Source organism: Oncorhynchus mykiss, chromosome 1 (assembly GCF_013265735.2).
Source record: "Oncorhynchus mykiss isolate Arlee chromosome 1, USDA_OmykA_1.1, whole genome shotgun sequence".
In the NCBI taxonomy this organism is placed as follows: domain Eukaryota; kingdom Metazoa; phylum Chordata; class Actinopteri; order Salmoniformes; family Salmonidae; genus Oncorhynchus; species Oncorhynchus mykiss.
Genome location: NC_048565.1, coordinates 55,452,808 through 55,477,319, shown reverse-complemented (window position 1 = coordinate 55,477,319; position 24,512 = coordinate 55,452,808). Strand labels below are relative to the sequence as shown.

At 46.2% G+C, this 24,512-nt stretch overlaps 1 protein-coding gene across 3 annotated transcripts in view; it reads right to left on the bottom strand.

Annotated features, from left to right (window-relative positions):
* The window catches only part of LOC110532453 (reelin), a 296,686-nt gene that overhangs the window by 45,905 nt on the left and 226,269 nt on the right, over positions 1-24,512 (bottom strand). For all 3 annotated transcript variants that reach the window (XM_036980629.1, XM_036980637.1, XM_036980632.1), the window contains exons 27-43: positions 24,279-24,450; positions 23,758-23,964; positions 23,083-23,318; positions 13,117-13,274; positions 12,564-12,771; positions 12,208-12,284; positions 11,858-12,016; positions 11,453-11,647; positions 10,396-10,524; positions 9,898-10,042; positions 9,493-9,633; positions 8,280-8,457; positions 4,556-4,640; positions 4,216-4,398; positions 3,775-3,943; positions 2,930-3,035; positions 2,026-2,252 (exon numbers count right to left, since the gene is read on the bottom strand). In XM_036980629.1, coding sequence (XP_036836524.1) covers positions 2,026-2,252; positions 2,930-3,035; positions 3,775-3,943; positions 4,216-4,398; positions 4,556-4,640; positions 8,280-8,457; positions 9,493-9,633; positions 9,898-10,042; positions 10,396-10,524; positions 11,453-11,647; positions 11,858-12,016; positions 12,208-12,284; positions 12,564-12,771; positions 13,117-13,274; positions 23,083-23,318; positions 23,758-23,964; positions 24,279-24,450 — 2,775 coding nt within the window. The remainder of the gene's footprint in view (positions 1-2,025; positions 2,253-2,929; positions 3,036-3,774; positions 3,944-4,215; positions 4,399-4,555; positions 4,641-8,279; positions 8,458-9,492; positions 9,634-9,897; positions 10,043-10,395; positions 10,525-11,452; positions 11,648-11,857; positions 12,017-12,207; positions 12,285-12,563; positions 12,772-13,116; positions 13,275-23,082; positions 23,319-23,757; positions 23,965-24,278; positions 24,451-24,512) is intronic.

Below are 24,512 nucleotides of genomic sequence, written 5' to 3'. Positions count from 1 at the left end.
AAAAAAGCTTGTCCGGAGAAGACAAGGTGAGCGCTACCATCAGTCCTGTGTCATGCCAACAGTAAAGCATCCTGAGACCATACATGTGTCGGGTTGCCTGTCAGCCAAGGGAGTGGGCTCACTCACAATTTTGCCTAAGAACACAGCCATGAATAAAGAATGGTACCAACACATCCTCCGAGAGCAACTTCTCCCAACCATCCCGGAACAGTTTGGTGACAAACATTGCCTTTTCCAGCATGATGGAGCACCTTGCCATAAGGCAAAAGTGATAACTAAGTGGCTCGGGGAACAAAACATCGATATTTTGGGTCCATGGCACTCCCCAGACCTTAATCCCATTGAGAACTTGTGGTCAATCCTCAAGAGGCTGGTGGACAAACAAAAACCCACAAATTCTGACAAACTCCAAGCATTGATTATGCAAGAATGGGCTGCCATCAGGATGTGTCCCTGAAGTTAATTGACAGCATGGCAGGGCAGATTGCAGAGGTCTTGAAAAAGAAGGGTCAACACTGCAAATATGACTCTGTGCATCAACTTCATGTAATTGTCAATAAAAGCCTTTGACACTTATGAAATGCTTGTAATTATACTTCAGTATTCCATAGTAACAACTGACAAAAATAACTTAAGACACTGAATCTGAGACTGAACACCTCCCTCTGCAACTGGATCCTGGACTTCCTGACGGGCCGCCCCCAGGTGGTGAGGGTAGGTAGCCACACATCTGCCACACTGATCCACAACTCTGGAGCTCCCAAGGGGGGGTGCGTGCTCAGTCCCCTCCTGTACTCCCTGTCCACCCACGGCTGTATGGCCAGGCACGACTCCAACACCATCAGTATATTTGCTGACGACACAACAGTGGCAGGCCTGATCACCGACAACAACGAGACAGCCTATGGGGAGGAGGTCAGAGACCTGGCCGGGTGGTGCCAGAATAACAACCTATCCCTCAAAGTAACCAAGACTAAGGAGATGATTGTGGACTACAGGAAAAGAAGGACCGAGCACGCTCCCATTCTCATCGACTGGGCTGTAGTGGAGCAGGTTGAGAGCTTCAAGTTCCTTGGTGTCCACATCAACAAACTAGAATGGTCCAAACACACCAAGACAGTCGTGAAGAGGGCACGACAAAGCCTATTCCCCCTCAGGAAACTAAAAAGATTTGGCATGGGTCCTGAGATCCTCAAAATGTTCTACAGCTGCAACATCGAGAGCATCCTGACCGGTTGCATCACTGCCTGGTATATGCTCAGCCTCTGACCGCAAGGCACTTCAGAGGGTAGTGCGTACGGCCCAGTACATCACTGGGGCAAAGCTGCCTGCTAACCAGGACCTCTACACCAGGCAGTGTCAGAGGAAGGCCCTAAAAATTGTCAAAGACCCCAGCCACCCCAGTCATAGACTGTTCTTTCTACTACCCCATGGCAAGCGGTACCGGAGTGCCAAGACTAGGACAAAAAGGCTTCTCAACAGTTTTAACCCTCAAGCCATAAGACTCCTGAACAGGTAACCAAATGGTTACCCCAACCCCTCTTTTACGCTGCTGCTACTCTCCAGCAAAGCACCCCCAGAACGTGATGCTGCCACCCCCATGCTTCACGGTTGGGATGGTGTTCTACAGCTTGCAAGCCTCCCCCTTTTTTCTCCAAACATAACGATGGTCATACTGGCCAAACAGTTCTATTTTTGTTTCATCAGACCAGAGGACATTTCTCCAAATAGTACGATCTTTGTCCCCATCTGCAGTTGCAAACCGTATTCTGGCTTTTTTATGGAGGTTTTGGAGCAGTGGCTTCTTCCTTGCTGAGCGGCCTTTAGTATTCAATTAGTATTTGGTAGCATTGCCTTTAAATTGTTTAACTTAGACCAAAGGTTTCGGGTAGCTTTCCGCAAGCTTCTCACAATAAGTTGGGAGAATTTTGGCCCATTGCTATATGTTAACTGGCCATTTGAGAAGTTTCAATTGGATGGTTTTCATATTAGTTAGGCTCTCTTCTATGTCCTGTAGTCTCTCACCCGCAGAGTCTGAGCTTTCCAAAGTGGATTATCTCCCTCCTCCAGCCCTGTGTTGTCCCGGGGTAGTAGACGCTGGCGGGGTGCAGCTCTGTGGAGCATAGGGATGAGGGCTGGGGGCCCCCCGAACACAGGGGCACCAGGAGATGCCATGTAGCCCCAAAGTCCCTGGAGAACTCCAGTCTCACTGGGTTAGAGGAGGAAGAATCTGTCGTACAGCCTACGTTGATCTGAGAACAAATTAATAAATTATTATTACTATGTTATTGTCATTATCATTATAAGGATCACATCTGAAACATAACACAGGAAATATAAACAGGAAAAATGTTTAAAATATAAACATAATATCAATCAAATTCTTAGTTGTTATATTATAAAGTATTACTAGTATAATTATGAACATTATGCAGTAATATATTAATTAATGTTCTTGCTTCAGCAAGATTACTAGTAGTTATTTGATATACTACTCACTTATTAGTATTAGTGTGTTTGCATCAACAAGACCACTCTAGATATTCAATATACTTCTGTTTATGTTTTCTATTTCATATAATTATATTGTGATGAATTATTATAAAATAATTATGATCCTTAAACAGCCCGCATTCATATGTATCACAGAGAATAGTAATTATAATAACTTGTTATGAATATGAATCATTCATATAAATCAGTCATTGTCTTTATGAAAACCCTTTGGCACCTCCACTTTTAAATTAGGATACATTTTCTCATTCTTTATCCTCTTATCTTTTCCGTCAGTATTTCTCTGTCCAACTCAATTTCTCTGTCTCTGTTCCGCTTTCCTCTTTCCCCATTCCTCTCCTCTTATACTTCACTGATTTTCTTTCCCACACTGTTTTCCCAACCAATCAGTCTGTTCTCTCTCTTCTCTTCATACCTCAAACTGTATGATGGTGTTTTCATTGACATCAATGTCTCTGGTGGTTATGGAATGTTCTCCCAACTCACTGGAGACAAACACCATGGCAGACTCATCATCCTCCCTGTACACACACATACATTAGACAAAGTCTGTTATCTTACAGTCCTTTACAGTAGGATTGGGATCAAGTCCAACTCAATTTAATCAATTCAGGAATTAAACAGAAATGTTACGTTAAAGGAGACAATGCAGCCGTTTCAAAAACAAAATCTCAATATCAAAAACATATTGGGTAACAATTAAGTAACTTACCGTGATTGATTTAAATTAAAATTGACAAAAATTAACAAAAATAGCTTCTTAGCAAAGACACATTTCTGAAGTAAGAATTTTGCTAGTACTGTCTGGGAGTCATCCGAGTGGGGAGGAAAAAACTGAAAATTAGCTGTTATTGGCAGAGAGGTTTGGAAGTGTCTTTCTGATTTACTGCCTGGTGATGTCACCAGTCAGGCCAAAACTCCATCCCACCAAAACAGGCTCAAATTTCAGTCTGTCTTTTCAGGCAGATCTTATACTAAATGGCCATTATTATAATTTTCACAATTTCAAAGTATTATTCCAACCTCATAGTGTGGAATTACATATAAAACACAGGTAAATCACATTTTTTGACTGCACTGGGCCTTTATGAATATGTAAACTAAATTGGTAGTTAACTTCCTGAATTTACTGTATTGTGGCATAGAAGCACATATGTTGAATTGACATCTTAGAGGCACACAGAGATGAAGGATTGTAGGTACAAGGTTCAATGTGTTCACAGTGCACTAAAGGCTTGTACAACCAGTAGGTCCACTCACAGGCCACTCTTCTGGTAGGGGCAGTAGAGTCCAGTGTTGCCTCCTGGGTAGAAGAGCCAGTTGTAATCCTGGGGTCCGCCCTCGAAGCTGTCAGAGACTACAGGAGGGTTGTTGAGCGCGCTGCCATCGATGATCAGGTCATCAACCACCCACACCTCCTCCTTTTTACCTGTAGGACAGTACAGTATGTCATTATTTTGAGATGTGTGTATACTGTAAGTATGAGTGTATTTGAACTTTGTCTTTGGTTGTGATTCGATTCGCTACTCTTCACCCAAAAATGTACACTCTCATTGCATTAAAAGCATTGGATTGGATGAAGTTTCCACCATTTCCTTACACCAGTCCATTTCTTTAAAATCCATGAAGTGGAGTGTACAAGCACACACTTCTTGTGTAGATAAACGGACCATAGACTCAACGAGTGTGTTCACTACTCACCGCTGTTGTAGGGCTGCCAGAGCCTGAAGCGGGTAGCGTTGGTCTGGGCACTGGTGGGCAGAGGAAGGTGGATGAACAGCGTGTCGGTGGAAGTAGGGAAGTAAAACTCATCTAACAACAGCCAACTGATCCCCCCGTTCACAGAGTACTGTAGTAGCACCGAGTGGGAGCGCTCTGGGACACCTGGGAACAGAACACAGAGTTAACGCAACCCACACACAGTTAACAGTATAACATATCTACAAAACACTGACACAAAGTAAAGATTAAAAGTAGTTTTACAGACATAAATGGTAAGCAGATATAGCCAGAATGTACTGTATGTGAAAATGAGACCTACCCTTAGTGATGAACTTGAAGGAGAACTGGATGTAGAGAGTGCTGGTGCAGTCCATGTCCCTAGACATCAACATACGCAGACCTTCCTACAAATCAAGCAAAACGGAAAGAGAAATCAAGATCATAAACTCAGCAAAAAAAGAAACCCTGTCTTTCAAACCTAAGACAGCGCTACAGGGAGACAGGACGGACAGCTGATCGTCCTCACAGTGGCAAACCACGTGTAACAACACCTGCACAGGATCGGTACATCCGAACATCACACATGCGGGACAGGTATAGGATGGCAACATCAACTGCCCGAGGTACACCAGGAACGCACAATCCATCAGTGCTCAGGCTGTCCGCAATAGGCTGAGAGAAGATGGACTGAGGGCTTGTAGGTCTGTTGTAAGGCAGGTCCTCAAAAGTCATCACCAGCAACAAGGTCGCCTGTGAGCACAAACCCGCCGTCGCTGGATCAGACAGGACTGGCCAAAACTGCTCTTCACTGACGAGTCGCGGTTTTGTCCAGGGGTGATGTTCGGATTCACGTTAATCGTTGAAGGAATGAGCGTTACACTGAGGCCTGTACTCTGAGCAGGATTGATTTGGAGGTGGACGGTCCGTCATGGTCTGAGGCAGTGTATCACAGCATCACAGCATCAGGATGCCTGGTCATTCTTTAAAAGTAACTTCCTCACCATCTTAGATAAGCATGCTCCGTTCAAAAAATGCAGAACTAAGAACAAATATAGCCCCTGGTTCACTCCAGACCTGACTGCCCTCGACCAGCACAAACATCCATTGGCGGACTGCAATAGCATCGAATAGTCCCCGCGATAGGCAACTGTTCAGGGAAGTCAGGAACCAATACACGCAGTCAGTCAAGAAAGCAAAGCCCAGCTTTTTCAAGCAGACATTGGCATCCTATAGCATTAACTCCAAAAAGTTCTGGGACACTGTAAAGTCCATGGAGAACAAGAGCACCTCCTCCCAGCTTCCCACTGCACTGAGGCTAGGTAACACGGTCACCACCGATACATCCATGATAATCGAAAACTTCAACAAGCATTTCTCAACGGCTGGCCATGCCTTCCTCCTGGCTACTCCAACCTCGGCCAACAGCTCCACCACCCCCCCCCCCCCCCCCCCCCCGTAGCTTCTCGCCCAAGCCTCCCCAGCTTCTCTTTTACCCAAATCCAGATAGCAGATGTTCTGAAAGAGCTGCAAAACCTGGACCTTTACAAATCAACTGGGCTTGACAATCTGGACCCTTTATTTCTGAAACTATCTGCCGCCATTGTCGCAACCCTTATTACCAGCCTGTTCAATCTCTCTTTCATATCGTCTGAGATCCCCAAGGACTGGAAAGCTGCTGGCTGCAGTCATCCCACTCTTCAAAGGGGGAGACACCCTGGACCCAAACTGTTACAGACCTATATTCATCCTGCCCTGCCTATCTAAGGTCTTCGAAAGCCAAGTCAACAAACAGATCACTGACCATCTCGAATCCCACCGTACCTTCTCCGCTGTGCAATCTGGTTTCCGAGCCGGTCACGGGTGCACCTCAGCCACGCTCAAGGTGCTAAACGATATCATAACCGCCATCGATAAAAGACTGTGCTCTGTCACTCTGTCAATCACCATATTCTTATCGGCAGACTCAGTAGCCTCGGTTTTTCTAATGACTGCCTTGCCTGGTTCACCAACTACTTAGCAGACAGAGTTCAGTGTGTCAAATCGGAGGGCATATTGTCCAGTCCTCTGGCAGTCTCTATGGGGGTGCCACAGGGTTCAATTCTCGGGCCGACTCTTTTCTCTGTATATCAATGATGTTGCGCTTGCTGCGGGCAATTCCCTGATCCACCTCTATGCAGACACCACCATTCTGTATACATCTGGCCCTTCCTTGGACACTGTGCTATTTAACCTCCAAACGAGCTTATATGCCATACAACACTCCTTCCGTGGCCTCCAACTGCTCTTAAACGCAAGTAAAACTAAATGCATGCTATTCAACCGTTTGCTGCCTGCACCCGCACGCCCGACTAGAATCACCACCCTGGATGGTTCCGACCTAGAATATGTGGACATCTATAAGTACCTAGGTGTCTGGCTAGACTGTAAACTCTCCTTCCAGACTCATATCAAACATCTCCAATCCAAAATCAAATCTAGAATCGGCTTTCTATTTCGCAACAAAGCCTCCTTCACTCAGGCCTCCAAACTTACCCTAGTAAAACTGACTATCCTACCGATCCTCGACTTTGGCGATGTCATCTACAAAATAGCTTCCAATACTCTAATCAGCAAACTGGATGCAGTTTATCACAGTGCCATCCGTTTTGTTACTAAAGCACCTTATACCACCCACCACTGTGACCTGTATGCTCTCGTCGGCTGGCCCTCGCTACATATTCGTCGCCAGACCCACTGGCTCCAGGTCATCTACAAGTCCATGCTAGGTAAAGCTCCGCCTTATCTCAGTTCACTGGTCACGATGGCAACACCCACCCGTAGCACGCGCTCCAGCAGGTGTATCTCACTGATCATCCCTAAAGCCAACACCTCATTAGGCCGAGACTTTTATCTCCCTCACCAACTTTAAACATCTGCAATCTGAGCAGCTAACCGATCGCTGCAGCTGTACATAGTCCATCGGTAAATCATCCCCATACTGTTTTTATTTATTTACTTTTCTGCTCTTTTGCACACCAGTATCTCTACCTGCACATGACCATCTGATCATTTATCACTCCAGTGTTAATCTGCTAAATTGTAATTATTCGCCTACCTCCTCATGCCTTTTGCACACAATGTATATAGACTCTTTTTTTATTTTTCCTTTTTTTTCTACTGTGTTATTGACTTGTTTATTGTTGACTCCATGTGTAACTCTGTGTTGTTGTCTGTTCACATTGCTATGCTTTATCTTGGACAGGTCGCAGTTGTAAATGAGAACTTGTTCTCAACTAGCCTACCAGGTTAAATAAAGGTGAAATAAAAAAATTAAACAAGACATCCTCCTCCCTCATGTTGTACCCTTCCTGCAGGCTTATCCTGACATGACAATGCCACTAGCCATACTGCTCGTTCTGTGAGTGATTTCCTGCAAGACAGGAATGTCAGTGTTCTGTCATGGCCAGCGAGGAGCCCGGATCTCAATCCCATTGAGCACGTCTGGAACCTGTTGGATCGGAGGGTGAAGGCTAGGGCCATTCCCCCCAGGATTGTCCGGGAAATTGCAGGTGCCTTGGTGGAATAGTGGGGTAACATCTCACAGCAAGAACTGGCAAATCTGGTGCAGTCCATGAGGAGGAGATGCACTGCAGTACTTAATGCAGCTGGTGGCCACACCAGGTACTGACTGTTACTTTTGATTTTGAAATCCCCTTTGCTCAGGGACACATTATTCCATTTCTGTCAGTCACATGTCTGTGGACCTTGTTCAGTTTATGTCTCAGTTGTTAAAACTTGTTATGTTCATACAAACATTTACACATGTTAAGTTTGCTGAAAATAAATGCAGTTGACAGTGAGAGGATGTTTCTTTTATTTCTGAGTTTATAATCAATGATAAAGTACACTTACTGAGTCTGCTAGGCAGATAATGTGTGAGTTTGTATGTTTGTGTGTGTGCACAAGTGTGTGTGCATGCGTGCGTCTTCTCTATCTGCTCTCTAGGTCTTTTTTCACTTAAATGTGTGTACAGTATAGGTCACATTAAACAATAGAACCCATACCCCTTTGAATATTAGTGCAGTGCCAGATTTGAGGGGCTCCCCACTGAGAGTCCCCCTCTCAGCCCCGTACACCTCTGGCCACTGCTCCGCCGCCAGGTTCTCGTTGAAGTCGTCTCTCAGAATGGAGGGGAGGGGGGCCAAGGGCACGCAGTGGGCCCCGCCATAACCCCGGTCACACCTGTTTAGAGGGTGGGGGTTACAGGTGAGGTGACTGTTTATTTCATATCCATAGTAAGCGTTGTTAGTCCAGGCATAGGCTAAATCTGGTATCCGAACCAAAATTGCATGTCTGAACATATTTGGTGACTCCGGGATGCTGGCCTTCTAGGCAGAGTTCCTCTGTCCAGTGTCTGTGTTCTTTTGTCCATCTTAATCTTTTATTTTTATTGGCGAGTCTGAGATATGGCTTTTTCTTTACAACTCTGCCTAGAAGTCCAGCATCCCATAGTCACCTCTTCACTGTTGATGTTGAGACTGATAAACTTGGATTAGCTAACACAACATTTCTCCCATTTTTCTCTGCAGATCGTTCTCTGCAGGTCTCTCGATCCTGACTAAGTCTCCCAGTTGCTGGAGATTGATGAGGAAAACATTTAATTTAATCCATTTTAGAATAAGGCTGTAACGTAACAAAATGTGTATAAAGGGAAGGAGTCTGAATACTTTCCTAATGCTCTGTATAATGATGAAAAAAGAAATCTGGAAACAGGAATGTTCTTGCAACATTCCCATGAAATGTGTTTTGCGGGTACTATTTAATGAAGCTGCCAGTTGAGTTCTTGTGAGGCGTCTGTTTCTCAAACTAGACACTCTAATATACTTGTCCTCTTGCGCAGTTGTGCACCGGGGCCTCACACTCATCTTTCTATTCTGGTTAGAGACAATTTGCTCTGTTCTGTGAAGGGAGTAGTACACAGCGTTGTTCGAGATCTTCAGTTTCTTGGCAATTTCTCGCATGAATAGACTGACGAGATTCAAAAGTGTCATTTCTTCACTCACATGAAAAGATATACTCAAATATTTACAAAAATGTGAGGGGTATACTCACTTTTGTGATATACTGTATATATATATAAATAACCCCCAGCACCCCCTTTGGTTTTCACATATAATATAACACAGTTCCAGTAAATTCCATGCAAAAGTTCTGAGCTCAACATTAAATACTGTGAGACAGTGTGTGTGTGTGTGTGTGTATGTTTGTGTAACTCACAAACAGCATCCGTTGTCACAGAGTCCGTGTCCAGAGCACATCCAGGGGCAGCCAGGGGCCAGCAGCACGTTGTCCAAGGCCCAACCGTCCGCCCCAGGGATGAAGTGGGGTTGGAGCCACCTGAACCGAGTCCTGGGAGAACTACAACCACAGAATAGAACACACGCTATGAATCTTAATGACATGTTTATGGCATTATTATAAAGGGTTATGAAGGATAGTTCAAATGAAGTGTTACTATATTACAATGCTTAAACAGTATCATTTTGTTTATGACTGGAATATTCAAATCACAAGGATACATTTTAAAGAGACAAGCTCTGATGTGCCACTAAGCAAACTAATAATATACACATATACACACAAGCATGCAGAAACACACATGCACACACCACACACACATACTTGGCAGCGCTGGGCAGGTACACCGTAACCCTCCTCCAGCGGTTATACTGTGTAGCGGTGTAGACTGAGCTCATGGTGTAGCCGGCACAGCCGATGACAGGTGGAACACACTCTGGGGTGAGCAGGGCCCAGTGGCGCCCACAGTCTGTGGGGTGGTAATACGTTTTAATAACTTCCACGTATAAACATTAGGAACCATTTTTGAACGTTTCAGTAAAAATTTGAAAAAATGTCTAACCATTTATAATAATTACTATTCATGAGCATTTGTATAATTTATAACCATGTAAAAAGCATTTGTAAATATTTATAAGCATGTATAAGAATTTAAAAACAATAATAAAAACCGCACACCAGAAATGGCTGGCCTGTTGTTTTCTAATAATAGTTGTTCCCACCAAAACCAGCACCTGGATCTAGACGAGTTTTCTGTTGACTTTTCTCTAATTTATAATAATTTATAAAGGATCATCCATGACGGTTTTTAGAGTTCGTTACCCGTGGAGTACTCCAGCCTGACACCGTGGGATGAGGTGGCAACCTTACTGCAGCCCATAGACAGTTCAAACTGCAGGAAGGAGGAGCCTGACACCTCAAAGTCCCAGCTTTCTGCATACCGCGGCTTCTCTGCAGGGAGAGAGACAGTGACAAGGTCAAATAAAATAAAATAAAACACAATTTTATTGGTCACATACGCATGCTTAGCAGATGTTAATGGAGTGTAGCGAAATGCTTGTGCCTCTAACTCCGACAGTGCAGTAATATCTAACAAGTAATCTAACAAGATCGTCAAGAGAGGGCCTTAACGGGTTAGAGTTGTGAGAACTGGATCTTTACGTTGTGAGAACTGGACAGCGCAGTGGCACATGTGGTCAACAAAGAAGTTGTGGTAAACAATAGGTGGGTTTGGGTATCGGGTAAACTATGAGTACTGATCTAAAATATATACTTTAGTAACAACCTACACAGTCTGAGATGGCAGTGAAACAAAACACATTCATGGTAATACACATCACATTTAACAGTGCTTTATGCATGCGGGAACGTGCCGTGCTGCCCAGCTGGGCTGTAATATTTATAGATACGTTGGAAAATTGCTCTTGCTATGTCTGGGGTAATGGATGGGACTGGATGTAATGTAATATTTGCACAAAGTCAATCCGCTCACAGCTTGATGCACACATAAATAACAACCAGGATGTTAAGTCAAGGCTGCTGCCATTAACAATTCAGAAGCCATATGGTGGAAATGGCAAAATGGCTGATTCAATGCAGCCTGGGTTGTTTGTGATGTAGGAGTTGACCGTGTCATGTTGATGGTATGGTGTGAATACCAGTCTCAAGATCAGCAGTAGTTCTGTTAGTTTCCTGTTTCCCCATGTAGGCTAAATCATTGAGGCCCGGATTAAAGAAAGGGGTGTGTAGTGTGCATGTCTGCGTGCAGTAGGAGGACACACTGTCTGTGGCATCAGAGGGCCGTGTCTAGAGACAGACAGACAACTGTGACATCTCCCGTTTCCCTGTCTGTGTGTGTGTGTACTGTAGTTTAACTCACTGCCAGTGGTGTCGCTGTTGAAGGACAGAGCAGTGTCCAGAGACAGACAGTCTACAGTGATCTCTCCCCCCTGTATGCGGTACCAGTTGTGTCGTAGAGGAGACGTCCCGTCAAACTTATCATGGAAGCCAGTCCTGGAGCTGTCATTCATACCGATCAGAACATCATCCAGAGCCCACTGGGCTGAGTGTTTACCTAGAGTGGTAGAGAGAGAGGTGGGGGAGAGAGAGAAGAGGAGACAAAGAGGGAGAGATAGATAGAGTATGGCTCACCCTTTTTGAAGGATATACTGTGTGGCCTCTGCTTTATACACATTCTTTACATGGGTCCCTGCAAGTACTGTATGGATGGCTCAATGACTGTATGGTGTGTCCCTGTGATCCATGTAGGGGTTGGGGGCCTCACCCTGCTGTGGCTGCCACCAGCGGAACACAGTGTAGGGAGTCTTGGCGGGTGGAGGCAGCTCGATGGTGACCACCTGGGAATCCAGGAAGGAACCAAAGTCCAGCTCACGTAGGAACTGCCACTGAACTCCGTTGTTGTTGGAGAACTGGACTATCACTCCTGGAAAAGAGGAGACGAGGGAGGTCATAAAGTAGAGGAGAGGAAGCAGCCAGAAAACCATTATAACAGCAACAGCATGCATGCAATGTCAAGAGCCACCACGCAGAGGCAGAAGAGAGCCTTATTGAGGTCTATAAACTTGAGTCTGTCAGAGCTTGAATTGGAGGTTTTCAGTAGAGATGGAGAGTCACCTTCGTTGCGGGAGCGAGGTCTGGTGCAGGTGGGTCCAACATTCTTCCCTCCAATACGGATGTAGAACTGGACAAGCCTGCAGGGAGGGAGGGAGGGAGGGACGGACGGACGGACGGACGGACAGACGGACAGACGGACAGACGGACAGACGGACAGACGGACAGACGGACAGACGGACAGACGGACAGACAGACATAAAGGGGGTGTAGAATATAATTAGCTGAATCAATTAAATATGTTAACACTGGAGGTTTAGAGCAAACTTCCTCAAGAAGTTGCCTAAAGCTGCTCTACAAGACAGGTGAGGTGTGCATACTTTCAATTCTATTCAATACAGCAGTGTGATCATACTAACCGTGTGTTTGTCGTATCCATAGGTACAGTGCGTGCCTCTCTCTTCCCAGGGCTGCTGAAGTACAGAGCCTTTCCCTCGCTGATGGTGCCACAGCCCCCTCCAACCTGCCCCCCACTCAGGGTCTGCCAAACCGGGCTCAGCTTGCTCTCAAAGCCCTCTGCCAACTCTGTGGGGCTGGCCACCGCTGGCACGCAGCTGTCCTGCTCAACTGGAGTACACACAACGATTTAATTGATTAACAACGGATCATTAGGCGAGTGTCTTTTTTAGAACCCTCTCCTTTTCACTCTTCCTATAGAACTGCTAGAACTCCCCACTCTCTTTCTCTTTCTCTCTCCATCTGTCTTTCTTTCTGCTTATTTCTTCCCTCCCTCAGTACTTGTGTTTCCCATGTCACAAAAGCAGACCCCAGAGATACAGACCCCATGTCCCCATACTCTCCCTACCTCTTCCTTCATCTCTCTCTCTTTCTCTCTCTCCCTCCCTCTCTCCCTCTCTCTCTCCCTCTCTCCCCCCCCCATCCTCTCTACAATCATTATGTATCATTATGTACCTGTGTATCCCATGTCACAAAAGCAGACCCCAGAGATGCAGTCTCCATGTCCTCCACAGTGGTTGGGGCAGGGCTCAGAGATATAGACTCCATCTAGGGCAAAGGCTGGAGCGTCCCTGTACACACTACTCTCCTGGAACCACCGAAACCTCGTTTTACTGAAGTGGAGAGTGTGTGTGGGGGGAGGAGAAAGAGCAAAGGGATAGATCGATAGTGAGAGAGAGAGAGAGAGAGAGAGAGAGCGAAAGAGAGAGTGAGAGTTTAAAAAATACTTAATTGGGTCTGGGAACCCACAACACAATAAACCCTGATCTGTTCACCGGGTCAGGCTATGGAACTCTGTCTGACCTGTTCACTAGACGTGTTACCTTGTCCCAGACCTGCTGTTTTCAACTCTCTAGAGACAGAAGGTGCGGTGATGGCTATGAAAAGAAAACCAACATTTACTCCTGAGGTGCTGACCTGTTGCACCGTCTACAACCCACTGTGATTATTATTATTATTTGACCCTGCTGGTCATATATGAACATCTTAGTCATGTTCTATTATAATCCCCACTCGGCACAGCCAGAAAAGGACTGGCCACCCCTCATAGACTGGTTCTTCTCTAGGTTCCTTCCTAGGTTCAGGCCTTTCTAAGGAGTTTTTCCTAGATACCGTGCTTCTACACCTGCATTGCTTGCTGTTTGGGGATTTAGGCTGGGTTTCTGTACAACATCAGCTGATGTAATAAGGACTTTATAATGTAATAAGGGCTTTATAAATACATTTGATTGAATTTGATTGATGAGGCATGATAATCATCGTTGTTTTAATTTTCCCACTACCTTTTGCTGCCATGACCGCAGTAACAAGCGGAAAAGCTTCTTCACACCTCACAACTAAATCGGCCAATTTACCAGATTTCCCAAAAGTCTGGTCCAGGAACCCATTTACCTCATCTAGATTGTAATTGAGTCGTTGCCAGCAGCTATCATATCAACAGGAATATCAAAAATGTCCATATCCATATCCTCCTCAACAGGAGCCACAAACCCCTGTATCACCTCTGCCACATCCCTCTCAACACTCTCCACTTGCAACAACTTGTTCCTCAGCAACAGGTGCTTGTGGCTGCTCTACCACTGTCAGCCACATCTCCCTTCATCAGTGGGCCTAGGCATTACGAGGACCACCTGCGTCCCTCTCTCTGCCTTTTCCCTTTTCGGTCAAGCATGTCGCTTATGGCCAACATCTCCACACTGACAACACTGTTGTCATACTTGACTTCAAACGATAACTCCAAAGTCCGCTCCGGTGACTCCAAAAACATAAACACCTGTCGCCGAAACGACATAACAAAGGTTATGTATGTAACCATGGTTATATGAGCAATGTGGATCATTCCAATATATTGATATTTGTATCATTCCGTGGCGGAGGGATACAAGTGAGGTAAGGATTTACAGATTTACTCCCTTATACACCTGTGTCCCGGCTGGGGTCATTTTTCAGACACCTCCACCGTAGAGGATTGGAGTGTTCCATACAGCTCACATAACCATGGTTACATACGTAACAGTCATTATGTTTCACTATATTGGATCACTCCAATATATTGGTGTACCCGTATCAGATTTAGTCGGTACTAAATCCGTCTCGGTCCCAGCGCGGGACCGAGACACAGGGGCCAATGTTGGAAGGGGGTCCCGGCAAAGTCGGCACAGTCCCCGGAAAGGGAGGCGATGCCCAGGACCGCTGAACCAATGGCAGAGGGAGGTACCACATTTACCTGATAGTACCTAGCAAAGGTGCAAGAGGAAGCCCAGCTGGCCGCAACACAGATATCAGTGAGGGGCCCAGGATGCAGCCACACCTTGTGTACAATGTGCCACCACAGAACCCAGCACTGGTCTGCCAGCCAGGTGACATGCTGTCATAATCGTGTCCACAATCCAGTGAGAGAGTGTCTGCTTTGATAGCCCAGCTCCCAAGACTCTCTCACCATAGTAGACAAAGGGCTGGTCTGTTGTTCTCACTGACCATGTCTGCTCCACATAGGCAGCAAGGTCCTCACAGGGCACAGCATGCCGGAGGGAGGTCCAGACTCCCCCACAACTGCCGGGGGGGTTGTAAGCAGACAGGATAAAAGGGATGTTCACATGCCTGTCTAACAGACCCTTCGGGACGTATGAAGGATTGGGGCGGAGAGATATATTCCTCCCACTGGGGTCCATCTGGTAGTATGAGGCTACCGGATGGTAGCTCACCCACCCTCTTCATTGAAGTAATCATTACCAAGAAAGCCACCTTCATAAAGAGGTGTTTCAGGGAGGCAGACGCCAACCGTTTGAAAACTGCCAAGACCACATCCAGATCCCAGGTCACCATTGAGCGGGTCCTAGCTGGACGCATGCAACGAACCCCCTTCATAAACCTGGATACCAATGGATGGCACCCCACTGGCCTGTCCATCCACCCTAAAAGACAGGCAAATATAATGACCAAATACCCTCTCAGTATAGGGGCTGCCAAGTCCTCATCAAAGCGAGACTGCAGGTATTGGAGGACATACTGCACCCCGCATGACTCGGGCACAACCTCAATACCAGTACATCAAGAGCAGAACAGTCACCAGCACAACTGTTATGCAGGGGTTGTAGCAGATGCCCTTACACTCCGCATAATGTTCATTACGCCATCCTGTAGTCCTAACATGAACCATTGGTGCTTTTCAGTGGCCAAGCCCACAGACTAGGGCGGTGCGGTCTCGGATGCCAAAGAGCTCCCCCGGCCTCAGACAGCAGGGGCAGTTGCCAAGGTGTCCCAGACAACAGGGACAGGAGAAGGCTGAACCAGGGTCGTCTGGGCCAGTATGGGGCCACCAGCAGCAGATGATGCTCTGCCATCCTGGTCCTGTCCAGCACAGCCTGGATCAGGGGAAAAGGAGGGAAAGCGTAAAGCTCCAGCCCTGGCCAATCGTGAGCCAGAGCATCCAAGCCCAGGGCAGTGTTCATTGTCCAGGGAGGAAACAGGTCCATCTCCGCCCTCCCAAACTTGTCCCACAGGTGCTGCACCACCTGGGGATGTAGGCTCCAGTCCCAAGGTGGCGGGCCCTCCCTTGAGAGCATATCCGCTGCCACATTCAGGATGCCAGGTACAAGCTCAGAGATGGAGCTCCTGTGCCATAAGATGGAGGCGGTGGGACCTCATTCCACCCTGATGGTTGATGTAAGCCACCACTGTGATGTTGTCACCGGGACATGTATTCACTTCAGATGTCGAAGGAAAGACCGCAGGGCCGGTAGTACAGCCCGGAGCTCTAGTGTATTGACGTGCCTGCCACTCCAAGGGGGTAGCCAACAGCCATTGGCTGACCTGCTCTTGGTCACATCCCCCAGCCGATCTGGGAGGCATCTGTGCTGACCAGCCGCTGGCAGCACATCCTCAGCATCTCCACACCACCTGAGAGAAAGGAGTGACAGTTCCACCTCAATAATGCCCTGAGGCACTGTGTGGTCACCTGCAGCTGGCGGTGACAGTGGCGCTTCGGGTGCAGCCGGGGGGAGTTGAACCACAATTGAAGAGGCCGGAGATGGAGCAGGCCCAGGGGAATCAGCAATGAGGCCGCCGTCAGCAAGCCAAACAAGTGTTGGCAGGTCAGGACAAATACCACCCGCCTCTGCCGAAAGTGGACGAGGCAAGATAAGATCACCTGAACCATTCTGGTGGGCTGGCATGCTCTCATGAGGACTAAGTCCAGTTCCATGCCGATGAAGGCCACCCTCTGGGTGGGCATCAGACGAATCTTCTTGTCATTTACAGTAATGCCCAGCTTGCCGATGTGGGTCAGGAGCATGTTTCTGTCTGACAGCACCTGTGTCCTGGTCGGGGCACAAATCAGCCAATCATCCAAGTAATTGAGGATCAACAATCCTGGGGACATGAAAGGTGCCAGGACAGCGACCATGCACTTTGTGAAAGTGTTGGGGTGCCAAAGACAGGCCGAAGGGAAGAACCATGAATTCGTAAGACGTCCATTCGAAAGCAAATCGGAGGTACTGCCAATGAGCTGGGTGAACAGGAACATGGAAGTACGCATCCCTCAGGTCCAGCATCACAAACCACTTGTCCCTGGACACGGCCTGCCCCTGGATCTCCAGCCGCAGGGTTTTCTTTTTCAGGGGGTTGGCCACCGTGGTGACACGAAGGCCCCTGAAAGACAGAGGCAGGCATCGCTACCCATCGAGCATTGTGGACCACACCCAGGGGGACTCCACACCCTCCTCCCACTTTGCCCTTTGAGACCAGGAGCAGCGGCCGAGGCCGGGGAAGGGTGTATAAGGGGTCCTGCCAGGGGCCCGCCTATCCCCTGGCATCCTGATCGCCTGGGTCCCCCAGGCACATCCCTATGGTGGTGACGGTTGACAGGTTGTTGCTCCACTGCACGCTGTGCCCATCTCTGCTGTCGTCCCTCAGTACGAGGCGATGGGGCAGGAGAGGGACCTCACCATTGCTCGGGTGCAGTTGGGTGGTGGTCTCAGGGTCTCACGGTCCCTACGAACTTTATCGGTCTGCTCCAGAATGTCATCAACCCCTGGGCCAAACATCAGCCCTTGGGTGATTGGCAAATGTGCTCTTTAGAGCAGATGTTAGACGGGATTGGGCCAACCAGACATGGCACTGGGAGGTAACCACATCCCTCTGGAGCAGGAAAAGCAGGCGAGACACCTCCATCGCTTCCCGGAGGAGCTCCTCTGTGCCCTTCTGCAGCCGGAACAGCAGAGTCTGCAGGTAGGCCTGCAGCAGCATGGCCGCGTTGGTAAGGCGGCCAAGAGAGCAGAGGGACCCTGGCTTTTAAGTCCGCATCAAAGACTCTGGGGGTCCCGGCTTTAGTCTCGGATTCCGCCCTAAAATTTCCCAGTCCGGGAGAACCATGACAACTATCATGGTGTCCATGGTAGGGTACTCCCGGAGGCCAAGTGACTCTGCGCCCGCAACATAACTCAATTGTCCAGTCTCTGCTGTGGGTCGGAAGCACCCCCTGGCAGAACTCAGTAGAGATGGGTACAGATGGAGAGTCATCACTGACCACAAGTTTGATTTCCAGTGCAGTGGCTACCCGAGTGAGTAGGCTCCTCATAGCCTCTCAAGCCGCTGGGTGCAATGAAGCACTGCTGCCGGCTTCTGATGTCCTGTCAGCCTGGTAGCCCCGGTCACGTTGGTGAACAGTGCCAGCATCGTCCCCCAGGAACAGCCTATCACAGACCAACAGGGAACAGCTGTCATCGCCATTGAAGCTATCAACCTACCTTGCTTGTAAAACGGAGATTCAGTGAAGATAAAAATCTCATTGATTTATCAAGATCAGTCCCCATGTTTGTCTCAGAGCAGAGCGAAATGGTGCTGACATAGTTGTCCACAGCGGGTAGGCTATTGCTTCAAATCCTGTTGCTTCTAACTTCAATATACTTTTAAATAAATAAGACCTACACCACTTTTAACAGCACATTACTCAACACCAGTGAGACTCATGTCGCCTACGGTAGGCCTACAGTATATCAAAACTAATTTTTTCAATGACGTGACTCTCAGCCAATCATTCGATTTAGAGGATTGGAGGATTCTAAATTAATATCTAAGGGGCATTTTTCGCTAGGGCCAATCTGATCTGTGAGAATATCTAAGGGGCTTTTATAGAATTCTAAATTAATTAATAATAATAATAATAATAATCGCTTTGTTTAAAAGATAACGATATTTTGGAGATGATTTCATTTTCAAATAACCTAAAGTGAGCGAGAAAAATGCCATTTTTGAACATGGGGTGAGACATTCTTACTAATTTGTAAATATAGCCGGTTTGTTATGTATAATTATTTATTTCTTCTTTTAGAGGGAGAGAAACCAAAAGCCCCCGTCGCCTCATTGGTCTCCCGGTTGTGGCTGGCATGGGTATCGAACCAGCATCTGTAGCAACACAGTTTGCACTGCAAGGCAGTGTCTTAGACCGCCGCACCACTCCGTTAGGAAAATGTGTCACTGCACAAAGTGATCGTTTCCACACCCTAATCACAGTCAAAAGACAGTTGAAGAAACTTGAGTGTACTTATGGAAAGGCTCTGTAAAACATATTATATATCAGGGTTCATCAACTAGATTTGGCCATGTGACAATTTTTTTCTGAGCCAATAGTTGGCGGGCCAGAGCATTATAAGTATATAATATTAGCACAATTAATTGGCCTACACTACACATTTAACATGTTTAACACATATGCTTAGTACATAATACATTCACTGGCAATAAGATATGATTTTTGATCTGATCAAATCAGTATGTCTCTATTGAATTATTATTTTGGTCTATTTCTCTGTGCGTTGATTGGTGAGGAAAAACAGGTCTACAGTACGTTGCCTACTGTAGGTTACACTACTTTTTATAAAGTCAACATTTGTTCAGAACAATTTGCTTGATAGCAAGATAAAATGTAATTCTCAAAAAGTATCAAGAAGAAAGGTGTATAATGAAAATCAAAGTTTCAGAGAAGAATGTACAGAGAGATATGCCTTCATCTCTCCATCTTTTCCCAATGCCAAACAAGTGTGTCTTATTTGCAATTAAAATATCACTGTTTGCAAATAATTAAATCTCAGACGTAATTATGATTCGAAGCATCGAACTTTTAATGGTATTCCTGCCCCATATAGAGGCCTGGAGCAGAAACATTGAATCGTTAACTGCAATCTCCACACACAGATTTTTTGCGGACATATTCTGTAACTTAAACGTGTTAAATCTGCAGTTACAAGGAAGAGGGAAACAGTCGTGGACATGAAGGAGAAATTTGAGGCCTTTACTAGGAAGCTTGATTTTTCAATTTGGACCAGACCGCAGCATTAACACAGAGGTGATGGAAGATTTCATCAAGCAGCTGAGGGACAACTTATCCACCAGATTGGAAGACTACAGCATGTCTGCCCAAGGATTTCATTGCATTTGTATGTGATCCTCTCACAGTCCGCCCAGTTGGAGAATACTCCTCCCTTGCTAAGAAAACTATACCCTCGCTAGATGAGGCCGCAATTTAAACTGAGCTGATTGAATTCCAGACATCGAGACAAATCAGGGATGCGCTCAGGAGTGCCGAGTCCCTGTGAACATTTTGGGTGGCATACAGGAATACAGCACAATAAAGAAACTAGCATTTTATGTGCTAACAATGTTTTGATCGACATACACCAGCGAGTCCTAATTTACCTCTATCAGCGCAATATAGACTCACGACAGGACTGAACTGTCTTTCACACAAGTCAATCAAGGACCGACATCAAAATCACATCCATCCATCAAATCAGACATCCACAAGATTGTGTCTGAGGGGAAATGAAACTTTTCTCATTGAATAAGTAACTTAGTGGCCTGCATGACTTTATTTAGTAAATATTAATATTATTGTGTGCGGTTATCCAGGGATATTTACATCTCAAGCTGACAGTATGTTCTGTTTATTATGTCGTTACAAGAGCAGGCTATCCCGACACAGACAGCCTTTTGTTCTTTAAATAATTGTTTTATGTAGGAGGCTACATTTTTGACCATTAGCAATTGTAAGTAGGCCTAATAAAACAAATCCTACTTCTATTAGGCTGTTAAGGCTGTTAAGCCTCATAGCCTACCTCAGCCAGTTAAGTTATTTTATATAGGTCTAGGCTCCAAAGAAAGAATATAATTAAGCCCTCTTGTTGTTTGTAAAGTCAAATTAAAATGAAGATTATTGTTGAAATAAATTGCTCGAATGGTGTAGGTTTTCTCCATCTGTTGGTTTTGGACAAGGAAATCCTGGCCGGTCAAACCCTTCCCTATCCCGGACAACGCTGGGCCAATTGTGCGTTGCCTCATAGATCTCCCGGTTGCGGCTGGCATGGGTATCGAATCAGCGGCAGCATCTGTAGCAACGCAGATAATTAATTTGACTGTTAGGGCTTTCAGGATGAACAGAACATTGCATGTCAATTCATAAACCATGTGCCATGGAATCACTTCCCCAACTATTTTGTCATCTATATGGATCTCCATCAATAATTAAATGTGGGCGATTGGCGCGGGGTGAGGAGTACTTGGAAAGGTGTGACTTTCAGGTTACAATAGGCTATAAGTATACAGCAGATCACCGATTGTCCTCACTTTGATTATGCTGTAACAACAGGAGGAATGGAAAATCTACTGGAGACTTTTAAAAAATACTGGTAGACTTGGGGATTTTGGTGACGGACAGTGCTATTCACAAACACTATCATCAAATGCCTGAGTTATGCCGAATGCGAAAGCCCAGGAAAATGAACAGGTACAGTAGGCGACAATACTGCAAAGTAGGCCTAATTAATGCTGGTCTTTACTGTATGCTGCAGATTTTGACATTGTATTCCATTTCCAGCGAGACGATTCAAGCCATCGACTCACTGATGAATGAAGAAGATGAGCGTTCAGCAAAGGCCATCTGTAATCTGCTGGCATCACGGCACAACATCAACATCGCTCTAATCACAGTCAAAACACAGTTGAAGAAACTTGTGTGGACTTATGGAAAGACTCGGTAAGACCCCCCTATCCCCCTTCCTTCCCCATGGGCTAGGTCCATCTTCTGTGCGCTGCTCTGTGGCCCGTCCCGTGCCCCGTGCCCCCTTCCCTCGTGCCTTGAACTTCGTGTGCCCACCGCTATCTCAGCTGAAGAACTGCAAGGATATCCCATTGTGCACCACTCGGGAGCCATGACCAATATGACCAATATATACTGTATTGTCCTGCACATGGCCCATCCTAGAAACCTTGTTTGCAGAATTCACAGCCTGCTACGCTTGTGACAAACAGGATTAATAATATATCTGTAAGAATATCTAATGGGGCTTTATATAATTCTAAATTAATTAATAATAATAATCGCTTTGTTTAAAAAATAACAATATTTTTTAGATTATTAGGTTTTCAAATGATGTAAAGTGATCGAGAAAAAGGGCATTTCTTGAACATGGGGTGAGGGAGAGAAACCAAAAGCCTTACGGGTCTCCCGGTCACAGCTAGCACAGGTATTGAACCAGCATCTATAGCAATGTAGATTGCACTGAGACACATTGTCTTAGACCACTGCACCACTCAGGCACTATACAATGTTACGGGTTGGGAGTAGGCTACAGTGCTGCAGTAAGAGCAAAATAATCCTAACATTTCCACACCTAATTGTAGTCTAAGTTTCTCTTAGAATAAAACGCTTAGGGTAACAACAGTTTTAGTAAGAAATACTGAAGTTGTGCACCATTATCAGTTTCTATTTGGTTTATGTCACCCATTCATTGTCAGTAAAAGACACAGTAGCACCTTGGGACCCAAAAGCATAATCAGTTCTCTAACTCCCCCTTGCGCTGGTCTGGAGCAATGAAGTAGTGACGCAGGGTACCGTACTAAACCACAATACTACTCTAAGTTCCGCAGCATGATCACAACATTTTTAGATGAGCAACCACTGTAACTTGAATAAACATACCTTTAAGAAGGACACCATGCTCAAACATACAATCAACAAGATGCTCTTCTTTAAGAAAAAACACCACCGTTTTATTCATCCGTGACGAATAAGCAACATTTTCATAGCCTACCTTCTCTCTTACGGCGACCAGAAACTCCTCCACAGTGACAGAAGCTTCAGTAATACACCTGAAGCCGTGCCGAAGTGACAGGGATGGCATCCCCATTTGGGTCGCCATCCCCGCCAAAACCAGGGCAATTTCAACAAGAAATACAATATACCTAGTTCTACCACTGAAAGTCTGTCAGTCTTCGTAAGTTTGATTACTAAATCAAATCCAGCTTGAATGACCGATATTGAATGAACTGAACATGAACCTATACCATCCCACAGTCTTTCGTACATGTAATTGTGTCTTTGCTATCTCTCAGTGTCTAAGACCCCACCCCATAATATTCCCCTACCTGGCAGCCACGTTACGCGGAATGACAATGGTAACCCTGGTCCAGCTTTCGTAGTCTCCCGTGGCATAGACAGTGGGTTCCCTGAGTTCCCGCCCACTGCCCTCACAGCCGCCCGCCCCAGAGGAGCCTAGGTAACAGCCCTCCTTCACCAGCGCCCAGGTACGGCCAGCATCATGGGAGTACTGCAGCAGGACTGAGGCCGATGCACTGAACTGAGACTCGCAACCGATGTTCAACTGAAGAAGAAGGGGGGGTGGGGGGGGGGGGGGGGGGGGAGGGACAGACAGGGAGAGAAAGCCAGACAGAAAGAGAGAGTGTGTGTAATGTTTACTGTTAATTCCTGATTGCTTATTTCACTTGTTAATTGTTTTTCACTTGCTTTGGCAAAGTAAACATATGTTTCCGATTCAATAAAGACCCTTTGAACTGAATTGAGAGGGACATTTTATTTTAGATCCACTTTTTGGGGTCAGTAATGAACATTACACAAACACATAAAATACATTTAAAAAGTAATTGCCTTATGTACAAACCTGTAAAAGTGTTAGAAGTTCAACTTAAACATTTCTGAGAGAAAGACAGAAGGAGGGAGAGAGAAGAGTGCAAGAGAGAGGGAGAGAGGAGAGGAAGAGAAAAAGAATGAGAGCGAGAGAGCGAGAGAGACTGTACACATACCTTAAACTGCAGTGTGTACCCTGGTCTTAGGACCAGGTCTCTGGTCACTGCCACCCTGTCTCCGTCAGATCGCCCGAACACCATGGCAGAGGGGGTGGGAGCACAGAAGCTGCCGTTCCTCTCCTTTTCCATACCCTCATTGCCCAGCATGAGCCACACACTCATCTGGTTCAGAGGGTAGTCAAACGCCGGCTTCTCATAGAAGTTCTACAAACAGGGAGATAGCAGATGTTAAGGATGGTGCATTGCAGCCAATAAGTTGCAACAGAAGACAAATAGCTGACGTTCGGCATCATAGTGAGCTCAGACATTCAGGCATGTCTTATACACAATTTCAAATGTTTATATTTCCTTGTGATTATATTGACCACTAAATCCCAGAATCAGATAGATTGCCACAAAGTATAGAAGGCCTTTGTTATCATCTGTCTCAGTGTTAGCCAATGGGATTGTCAGTTATTTTCAACTAATGAAATACTTACCTGTGGCAGCTTGGGGTCGTCAGCCAATGAGAGACTTACCTGTGGCATAGTGGGGTTGGCCATAGGGATGATGTGTTTCTCTCTCTCTGACAAGATGATGACATCATCAATGGCCCACTGGTCGTAGCCGTCCCCAGAGTGAAGGGGCTGCCACCATCTGAACCGGGTACATGGGGTCTTAGAGGCCTGTGGCAACTCATAGTGGACAAACCTAGGGAGGAGAGATCAGTCAGACAGTCAGTCAGTCAGTATGCTGGTCAGACAGACAGACAG